At 37.3% G+C, this 11,016-nt stretch overlaps 1 protein-coding gene across 1 annotated transcript; it reads left to right on the top strand.

Moving 5' to 3' along the window:
* Positions 1 to 973: 973 nt before the first annotated feature.
* Positions 974 to 10,765, top strand: LOC149013322 (Prolyl oligopeptidase family protein). The gene is made up of 12 exons (XM_089159207.1): positions 974 to 1,422; positions 1,597 to 1,757; positions 2,427 to 2,643; positions 2,718 to 2,862; positions 2,950 to 3,156; positions 3,769 to 3,903; positions 5,970 to 6,098; positions 6,675 to 7,096; positions 7,927 to 8,143; positions 9,042 to 9,235; positions 9,764 to 10,281; positions 10,377 to 10,765. The coding sequence occupies exons 1-11, from the start codon at positions 1,055 to 1,057 to the stop codon at positions 9,975 to 9,977; spliced, it is 2,409 nt and encodes an 802-aa protein (XP_089015333.1). The 5' UTR covers positions 974 to 1,054; the 3' UTR covers positions 9,978 to 10,281; positions 10,377 to 10,765.
* The last annotated feature ends 251 nt before the right edge of the window (positions 10,766 to 11,016 follow it).

Genomic DNA, 11,016 nt, shown 5'->3' with positions numbered 1-11,016 from the left:
CGAGATCGAGTGCAGCACTGAAGTCAACCCCAGGGTATGTGTGCTGTTTCTAGCTGCAGAAAATCGGTATCAGGATAGGGAGGGAGAAATTTTTCTAAAAAATGCCTTTTTGACCATTTTATCCCTAGCTATGGCCTCATCAATATGTTGTCCCGCCTTCTCATTTTGGTAACTGAGCTGTTGTGGCCAGTTTACTTGCATTTGCTCTGAGGGATTTGAATGATTAATATTTTACTTATGAAGTATCTGAGGGATTTGAATGATTAATATTTTACTTATGAAGTATCTGAGGGATTTGAATGATTAATATTTTACTTATGAAGTATTGGTCTTTATCATCTAGGTCTGCCCTTTGAGGTTAGAATATAAGCTACACCATAGCAATTAGATGTAACAGCATTAGCATCAATGGGTTGATCAATTCGGTTCAATTTTCGTTTTGTTGAACTGGTCTTGGTTAATGAAGTTTCATTTTATAATCAAGCTGCCATCGGTTTTCGTCTAGTCCAATCATAACTTCTTCTTCTGTTGTTTTGCTCAAAGAGATTTTATTCAGAAGCATAGCTTGAAGAAAAAAGGTTACAAGTATCTTTCAACCACAGACTATAAACAAGCACCAAAGTCGTATTCCTAGCCGACATGGCCCTCCTAACTAAGTTGTGGCTATTGAGTTTGCCAACCAGTCCAATCATAACTTTACATGTATAAAGATACGAGGAAAGTAATGTAAAACTAATTCTGGGTTGTTTAGGGTTTTCAACACATCACCATTATCCTGGTCTTGGCATGTTTTATTTCAGGGTTTAGGGTTTGAGTTTAGTTCATTTCGGTCTTGCAAAACTTGATCAAAATGATAAGATTTGGTTCAATCCGATTTGAACCGGTTTGTCTGGTTCAGTCTCAACTTTTACAGCAGAAGTCTCTTTCTAGTGTGTGCTCCCTGAAGTCTCCAGATACACAGGTAGTGAGTGCGGCCCTTCGTTTCCATGGTGCAGTTTGGTGGCTTTTCTGGCTGCGCTTTCTAACTTTGCAGAAATCTCATTCTCTGAATTCCATGTTACTGATTAGGAGGTCATCGTTGCTCTCCTCATTCCGATTATTACCTCGTGTTTCATCATGTATCACCTTCTTCTCTTCTACCTGCAATGCGAAGGTTCCCTTATTTACTTCTCCAGAGACGCTTCCTCCTGTTCCAAAGAAGATTCCTTTCACGGTCTCTGCTCACGGACGAACATGGGAAGATCCTTATCATTGGATGTCCAACACCGAAGACCCCGATTTGTCGAACTATCTAAACCAGGAAAATTTGTATGCCGAAGCTTTCATGGCTGACACTGAGAATCTACAACGTGAACTCCTCTTAGAAATGCGTAGTCGATTGCCTCCTATGATCTCTACTCCCCCTGAACTTTGGGGACCCTGGTTAGTCCCTTCATCTTATTCATCTAAGCCTTTTTACCCTTTTCGTTTTCTTCCTCAAAAGCAGAAACTGGTTGATGTTATCTTCTGATGTGAATAAATGACTGTCATTCTGTATAAGATTATCTAATGATTAGTGCATTGTTTTATCTGGGAATTGTTTCTGTTGGGGAACAGGTTGTACTACCAATACATCCCCGAGGGTAAGGAATTCCCGGTTCTGTGTAGGAGATTGGAGGACTGCAAGAGTGGCTGGATGAGTAAGCTTGTCAATTATGTGAGAGGGCATGGAACAGAGCAAATATTGCTCGACTGGAATGAAATTGCGGAGCAGTTTGGCATGTCTCTTTGATCCTTAAAATCTATTTACGCCTCAGCAGACTTTTTACACAACTAATTATGAGAAATCTGAATAAGTTATGAAATGGCATAAAAGCTGAAGCAACCAGGGTTCCCATTGATCATACACAATTTCAACGTATCACCTTACTCGTTGACTAATACTACCACCACTACATCAGTCAATGGGAACAATTGAAATGGAATCCTCTAGATGACCAATACTCCATGAAGCTGGTTGGCACTATTGTCCTGGTTGGTTAGTAGTGAATGAGATATTCTGCAGAGAGTGGATTGATAGTAATCCATCAAATTTCCTTGGGATAAACCATGTAGAGTCTACTTGCCACAACCATGTTATTGTGAGAGAGCATGAGACAGAAGAAATATGAATGGATATTTTAAAATATGTCAGACTTAAGAGCATGTTACTGGCATCACCCAAAGTATTAATTATAGCGGTATTGGTGTGTTACCCATGTACCTTCAATTTTGAGACCATTTTAATTTACCTCTGTGGTCATTTCTCATGTTTAGTGGTTATTTATCACTTAAATGCAGGAATTACGTTCGAAAGAGAACTGTGTTTTCTTTTGGCTACTGATTTGTCTTCATAGATGTCTTATTTTGTTGTATCAAAGGACAAACTCATTGACTTATCACTGCAGGTTATGTTCATGTGGGTGTGTGTCGGATTTCACCTGATCACAACTTTCTTGCATACACACTGGACACTACTGGTGCAGAACATTTTGTGCTCCAAATTAAAGACCTTAGAACTGGGTGTGTTCTTTCTAAATCAAGAGTTGATGGTGTTGTTAGCTTGGCATGGGCTAAGGATTTCTTGTTCTACACAGTTGCAAATGAGACCCAACGGCCTTACAGGCAGGTTTTTATGCTGCTGTCTTTAACCATTTAATTGCAAGGCTTGGATTATTCATCATCGGTTTAATGGACAGGGTTTTTTGCACGAGACCAGGATCAGATACGATGGGTGCTAATCTGATATTCACAGAAACCAATTCCAGTTGTTGTGTGGACATAGCAAGCACCAAAGATGGGAAGTATATCACTGTAAATTCTAATTCGAGGACATCATCTGAGGTAGGGTGACATAGCTATATCATTTCCCACAATTATTACTGTGGAACTCCTTTGCCGTTTGGATAATGACCAGTTGATTCATTTTAGGTTTATGTAATAGATGCAACCAACCCACAAAACAAGTTGCAACGAGTACGAAAGCGTGTGTCTGGTGTACAGTACTTTTTGGAACATCACTATGGTTTCTTTTATATTCTTACAAATGCCTCTTGGGGGGAAGATACAGGTGTGGTTAGTGGAGGTTATCATTTGGCTAGATGCAGAGCTGAGGATATACAGTCGGCTATCTGGCAGGTCAATTTTGCTCGTCACTTTGTAGCTTGTATGCGAAAATTATTATCTTTCGTGTATGACTGTGAGATGTCAAGGAGTCAGACAGATGGCAGCATTTTTGTTTGTACAATGGTTGATCATTTTCCATTTTTCTGATGTTCTAATAATCTTATCCTACTTTTTGGGTCCTACCTTAAAGATTGTGTTGGCTGAATATCTGTTATCACTTTTGCTGAGTAGTTTATTATGCATGATTTCTCCCTGATCATCCAATAAATACTATAAAGTTGCATGTTGGTCATCACATGACGTCTTGTTTAAACAAGATTGGGTTGGGATCTTTTCTTTGATGAGTCATGTGATCCGTAAAAAGTGTCAGATTGTGTTGTTCATTTTCTCATTATATGTTTAATGGGATTGATATATGTTTTTCTCCCTGATCATCTTTTCTTTATCCAGGATCAGGCTGTTCTTTTTCTCTCACTTCCACAATGAGATTGCCCAGAACTTTGAAGTCGGGGCTGCGCTCTGTTTTATTTCTTTGATATGTGGTCACTTTTCTGTTCATTGTCGTTAACAATCAGATCTGATTTCTTCATAAGTAACCTCTTTTATTTTATTTTATTTTTTCAGGATATTATCATCCCAGATCAAGATATCTACTTTCAAGATATGGACATTTTTAATGGGCATTTAGTGCTTTTCATTAATAAGAGGGGATCTCCTATGATCTGTTCCATCAATATGCCTATTGTCGAGAACTGTAAGGTGGAATTCATTTTAGACATATATATATGTATGGTGTCATCATCTCTTGTGCATGGTCTGGGATTTTGTTGGGGTAACCCCTGATGAAATAAAAATAATTTCATTGGAGGGGTCACAAAAATCTGTCAAAATTCAGTAGAACTTTGGAAAATGAAGAAGAATGTTGGGACATATTAAGAATTCTGAAATGTTTCCATGGATAATTATTAAAGTGTTATATGTATGTGTATGGATTGACTAAGATTTTATAAAAAATATAAAAAGTAACACTAACAGTGGTAGCTTAGTTTCATACTCCATTTTGCTTGGAAATGTGAAAGCATTAATACGTTGATCAAATCTAGCAAAAATATTGAACCTAAATGATAAGATTTAGGGACACCCTCTTCGTTGATGTTTCAGCCTAAATATCTCTTTGTTGTCTTCTGGCATTAGAAGAGTTTGGGAGAGAATTGAATCCTCCGATTTGTGAGTTTTGAAACGCATTTGAAGCTTCCTAACAACTTTGACTCTTTTTTTTTGAAAACTCAGAATATAGTCTTTTTAGTAAGGGATGTGATATTTCAACTATTTGAAGCATAATGTTGGCACTTTGGTAATTCTTGTTTCTCTCATTTTGAGGAAATATTTATTAACTTGTTCTGGAATATGTATTTCACATTTGATTCTGTTGCATTTAATCTTGAAACCAAAATATTTTGCTAAAGTTTGACATTCTGATCAAAATTTTGAAGATTGCTCATGTTTAAATATCTGCTCTAATACGTTTTTACTTTATCTTTAGCTTTTGGCGTTGTGAACAATGGGACTTTCATTACATTGTCAAAGTGACATTTCTTTAGGTGTATCTAGATTTTAGAATATGTAACCTTCTTTCTAGTGCCTTTTATCTTATTCCCAAAAGTTCTTTGAGTCGGACAAAGTGGGCGCTATTTCTCAATAGCTGTCACTCTCTTGCTTACACTACAGTAGTGTATAATGAAAGGATTCTATCTTTAGTTAAAAAAAAGGTGTTATTCTGAAAGGGTTGGGGGTGGGTGGGGGGAAGGATACAGTATGAACTATTTGACACCTCAAGGGATTTCAATAAGAAAATGTCAAATCCGATGCCGAAGGCTTTGACCCAAGCAGAGTCTCGGGGGAATGTCAATAAGAAAATCTCCTATTTAAAAGGAGACGTAATGTTAAAGACTCAATTATGTGCAGAACATGGCTTGTACTTTCCTGTCCCTCACCGGAATCCCTCCCCAAAATCCCTCCCCAGAGGGAAATAAAGGTATCCTTAAGCTATTTTGGATCCAGATCCCAAAGTACATCAGAAGCACCCAGGTAATTTGAAAGTACATATCCAGTTAAAAATATTGGCATGATAACAGAATGGAAATGTGATGCTTTCATTTGTCCTCAAGGTCACTAAAGTACTGTTTGATAAAGATTAGAACCATTTGATTTTAGTCTCTTGTAGTCAAGATGGTAATTGCTGGCAACTGGTGATATGGAGCCTGATTCTTTTGGCCTTTTTTAATTATTAAATATATAGACAACTAACTATGAATCGACATGCCCATCACCAGCTAAATGTTTGGTCTTGCTTTGATAGTCAATCTTGGAATTACAGTTGATGCATAAAGTGGATGGGCATGGATAAAATTACCATGATCATAGTTGACCTTGAATACAATTTGGATATTTCAAGTTCATTTTCATTTTTGTTTATTCATGTATGCAATAAACCCTCAACAATCCCAGGATCTGGGCCTATAGGCCACTAAGTCTGATGAGAACCATACCTATTTAGTACAGATGCGAATTTAAGATTCATTGTGATTTGAACCAGTGTTGGTCACAGTGGATCTCAGATCTGATGAAATTAGTTGGAGTATTATATGTTTGTTCATATCATCATGCCACTTGCACAGAAATATATGAGGTTCAGAGTTTGTTGTGTGTCTTGCAAGCATTCATGGGCAGAATAGTTTTGCTTATATGCTTTACCATTGCTTTTCCTATTCATAGTTTTCATTTTTCTGATGTTATGCTATGCATGTATTTCCCTCCTTTTGCAGTATCCTATGAAGCTCAATGATATTAATCCTTGGGTTTTCCCTCTGCCCACACACTTCTGTAATGTTGCTCCGGGCTCAAATCTTGACTTCATGGCGTCAATTTACCGCGTGGTGCTTTCATCCCCAGTGGTATTACCTCTAACAGCTAGTAAATGAGATTTTTTTCCAGGTCTTGTTGTCACTGATATTTATGTTTTAGGTAGTTTGATAGAATAATTAAAATGTGATATTCAATGAGAATTCGTTTGAGTTGTTTGAAAATCAGAATTTCTATTAGATTAGATACATCATCAAAAGCTTATTAACAATTGCTTTGGTCCAAAAGTAACAGTACTGTGTCCCCCAGTAATGTCTCCACTATTTGAGACCAGCTGTAGGGTGTATTCAAGAAATACCCAAGTGATGTGATGGAGGAAATTGTAAGCTAATGGATGAGTGGGTAAATGGGTTTCTAAACCAGGCTTAGGAAATTGGAAATTCGTAAGATTGAAAACCCAAATTTGAAATGATGTTAGAAGCCTGATTAGGAAGGATTTCAATGAATTCAAACAGCAACTGCATTGGCCCCCAAACTCTGGTCAAATGTGTAATGGCATTCAATAGGGAAGAATAGAATACTCAGGTTGATTCAGTGGTTGGATGCTTATGATCTGAAGTCTATCACTTGAATTTGAAACCAATTTCTTTTCTTTTGGGGAAGAGCAGATGCCTGATGTGATCCTTGACTATGATATGTCAAAGAAAAAATTCTTGATTGTTCAGCAAGAGGAATTTGTGGGCACTTTTGGCAGTACCAGGACGGGTTCAAGGACGCCTGCTTCTAACAAATCCATTGAAAAGGATTCGGGTATGCATACCCACAATGACCAGTCTATCCCAAATGTAGATATGCATAGCTGGAAAGATCTTTCTCACTCATTTTCCTGTGAAACAAAGGATGTTATTTCCCATGATGGTGTCTCAGTCCCTTTGACTATCTTGTACTCTCGGGAGGCACGACAAGAGGGTCACTCTCCTGGACTCTTACTTGGGTATGGAGCTTACGGTGAGGTTCTGGATAAAAGTTGGTGTGCAAATCGCTTATGTTTACTTGATCGTGGTTGGGTTGTGGCATTTGCTGATGTGAGGTGTGTCCTATGTAGTCTGGCATACTTTTTATTCTCTGTTCTTCTCCTTTTATGCTACCTAGTTTGTTGTATCATTCACAGTGAATAGTTGCTTTTCTGGAACAGATGTTTTCATGTAATTAATAAATAATGGTCTAATAATCTGATATTGTATATGGAGTTCAGAAATTGGACTCCAACACTTGGACAAAATTAAAGTTGGAGAGAAGTAGTTAGAAGGTTGATTTTGTGGTTCTGTAGATTTAGTTTTATACTAGTATTTTACTCTACCTTTCTTTGTCAAAACTTTGATGCTTAACCCAAGGTTGGAAAAACAAATAGTGGCCCATAAATAGTTTGTTCCTATAATGCTAAATTTGGATGAAAATATGATATAGATGGTGTAAAATGCAAATTTGTGCTAACAATAATATGTAGTGTGATTTATAAGATGAAACATGATGGATTTTAATTTTTACATTTTTTGTTCAAACCGTACAACAGTAATGGAACTTCTTTTTCTTTTAATAAAAATGTAATGTGCATCCTTAGCTTGCAACATTTTCGTTATTTTCACAGAGTATCAAGTTGCTGAATCATGATTAACTGATACTCTGTTTTAAAAGTACAAAATGATGCATCACACGCTTATTGTGGTGGTTATTTTCAGAACCAGGTTTCTGATTCTGGGCATACCACTTAGTAAAAGCCAGTCTCCTATAATGGAATGTTTTTTCGAAATGGATATCCTTCTTATGTCAATTTTCTTTAAGTGGGTGCCTTCTCTATATGCTTAGGTGATTATTCTTTTACTGTAGCACTATTTGTAAATTATAGGCTATTTTGAGCAGGGGTGGTAGTGGTGGAGATTCTACGTGGCATAAAGCTGGCAGTGGGGCGCACAAACTAAACTCAGTGTATGATTTTGTTTCTTGTGGCAAGTACCTGGTTGAAAAGGGATATGTTCATAAAGATCGGTTGGGTGCTATGACCTTTAGTGCAGGAGGCCTTGTTGTGGGGGCGGCCATTAACATGTATCCAGATTTATTCCGGGCTGCTATTTTGAAGGTAAGTTGATTAGTTGTGTCATTCTCTATCATTCTACTCATCACATTTAGTCATTAGTGAAATGAAATTAGCCTCTGTAAGGTCTTTTTTGCCTCTGATTATAAGAGTGGGTATAAGGAAAAGGAGAAATCAACCTTGCACGTTTGGAGAATCATGTCTATGTGTTTCAGCAGTACCATCTAAACTGCTAAGGAAGTGACTAATTTTTCTGTAATGCTTTTCTTGTCTTAGTTTTGTTGGCACTTTGTGTTTTCATTTTTTTTTTTTGGGGGGGGGGGGGGGTTATAGAAAATTATCATTGTGGCATATACTTCTTCAACATAATTACGCTGAGATATGGAATTGCTTGTTGCAATGTTCTCTTCATTAGGAGGAAATGGTGTGACGTAGTCTTCGATTGAAAAGGATCAACCTGGGGCCAATTTTTCTGGATCTCAATTCAAAAGTTAAATGTTTAGGGGTTTTAGGAATTTCTGGGTAGTTGATTGGGATGCATAAGAACATGGGTTATGGTGGTCGAATAATTCTGTAGAAGTTTATGGTAATGAGGTATATGGATGGATGTGGCAGGTTCTTGAGATCCGGGTTGAAAAGTTATTGAAATGGGGTGAAAATTGGAGAGAACTTGACTATTGAAAAGTTTTTGAAATTCAAGTAACAAAAAATATAAATTAGGCCTATTGCATCAATAAACCCAAAAAGAAGCTTAATGTATAATAGAACACACCCATGGGCCAAAATAAAGTATTTCAAAGCCCAATTGACCCAAAAACCTTTTTGGACATTCTTTTCTGCATCATGATGGTCATAAGTTTTATTCATATCTTTCCTTCATTTTTCAGCTGTTAATATTTCATCATTTCATGAGGGTTTGATGTTTCAGCTATGTTTTTGTTAGGTTCCATTTCTTGATATTTGCAACACATTGTTGGACCCCAGTTTACCACTCACTGTATTGGACTATGAAGAATTTGGGGATCCTAGGGTTCAAACTCAGTTTGAGTCTATCCTCAGCTATTCTCCCTATGATAACATTCCTCCAGGAGTTTGCCATCCTTCAATGATGGTGACAACTTCATTTCATGACTCAAGGCAAGTTCATTTCTCATTGAAGCACCTTCGGTTCATAAACAACTATTTTCATGTTTGTATTTATTACATGTTTCTTAAATGCTTACATGCATGAAGATAAACTTTGGTTTAGTTGGCCAATCTTTATATGGAGTCCAGTTTTTAGCCAAGGGTGAGTTAAAAAAGATAAAAACCCATCTCCTTGGGTACTTATAGAAGCTTGTAGCAGCCAGCTTAAATCTTTCTCACGTTTGGTGAAACCCCTCCTGATTTTTAAATTTTTTTTTTTTTTCTGGAGTTGGGTTAAGTAGTTTGAATTTATCTTGATCATTGACTTGCTTTTTCTTTTCTGTAATTAAAAACAGTCTCCACATGGATCCTAGAAGAGTTAGCCAAATAACAATAAGTAAAGAAACAAAACTAAAAGGGTGGAGGGAGCAGGGATGGTAGACACTTTCTATTTATGGCATGTACATGTATATAGATTCAGTATGACATGTTTTAAAATCCATCAGACTTGTAGAGTTGACCATGGGTGACGTGTTTCAGAGTTGGAATGTGGGAAGGTGCTAAATGGGTGGCAAAATTGCGAGAAAAAACATGCTCTACCTGTTCTCGTTCAGTCATTCTGAAGACAAATATGAGTGGAGGGCACTTTGGTGAAGGTGGCCGCTTCGGCCAATGTGAGGAGACTGCCTTTGAGTATGCCTTTCTGATGAAAGTAACAGGGATGCTCAATGCTGGAAGATCTGGAGGTTTCTAATGTAGAAACATTGGAATTACATTTTGCTGCCATGAAAAGGTGAATCTCATCAAGAAAATTTAACTTCACATGGATTTGACTCTCAAAGGACTATGTTAACATTTTGTGCGTGGGCTTGCACCCATTCTTAGTATCGTCGTCATTCCATTGAAAAAGGATAATGAAAATGCGGTTCCTTCCCCGTGGTTCACGATAAAGATGATTTTTGTGGCTCCCTGTAAACACTGAAGTACTCTCTTTAAGCTCTGAGTGAGGCTATTCAACAACCGAGTGCTTTGAGCAAAGATTGAGAAGGCCCAATCAGGTAGGCCATTTCATTGCACACTCTAAATTATTGCTTTTGTTTGCTTTGGCTTTTTTCCCATGGTGGTGAAGTTGAACTAGGATTGTTCTGTGCAGTGCTAACATTGTGGAGGCCGTATGACCAGGGATTCATCTTGGACAGATCAAATATGTAACCGTTGGAGTTTGGGACAATGAAAATGCTAGTTATATTTTGAAGTGGTTTCTGGTCAGACACAAGCATGAAGCCATGAAAGTCCCAAAACGGCTTTTCCCATGTAGATTAACTGATATAGATCTAAAGGTGTGGTTTCCAGATCTCATTTATGATCTATGTAATCTGTCTGGAGACATGATTGCTTCTTTGTATGAGTACCTAATTGTCAGTAATGTTGGTGGTGGTTCGGTTGGTAACATATAATTTGGTTGAGCGTTGGTGTTTTTATACCAGTGAGACCTGAACTATCTCACTATCTCATAAATGAATCTTACTTCGTCATTATGTCTACTCCATTCATTTGGTCTCTGGTATGGGCGTCAACTTAGTTAATTGAACCATCTCATAAATGAATGAATGTACTTTCACTTCTGTAGTTAAGCATTCACAGCAAATTCAGAAAAATGAACCCACCTGTTTTGATTTTATGGTAGCCTAAACTGAACCAAAACAAAGCCAGAAAATCTAAAGTGAACTGATTTAGCATTGAATTACTTTGCTTTGCTCATTCTTTCTGTAACTTCTCGGTTATGTTTCCAT

This window comes from Hakea prostrata, chromosome 6 (assembly GCF_041222555.1).
Source record: "Hakea prostrata isolate BN-2017 chromosome 6, UWA_Hpros_2, whole genome shotgun sequence".
NCBI classification, from domain to species: domain Eukaryota; kingdom Viridiplantae; phylum Streptophyta; class Magnoliopsida; order Proteales; family Proteaceae; genus Hakea; species Hakea prostrata.
Note: the sequence above shows the minus strand (reverse complement) of the source record. Positions and strands in the feature narration are given on the sequence as shown.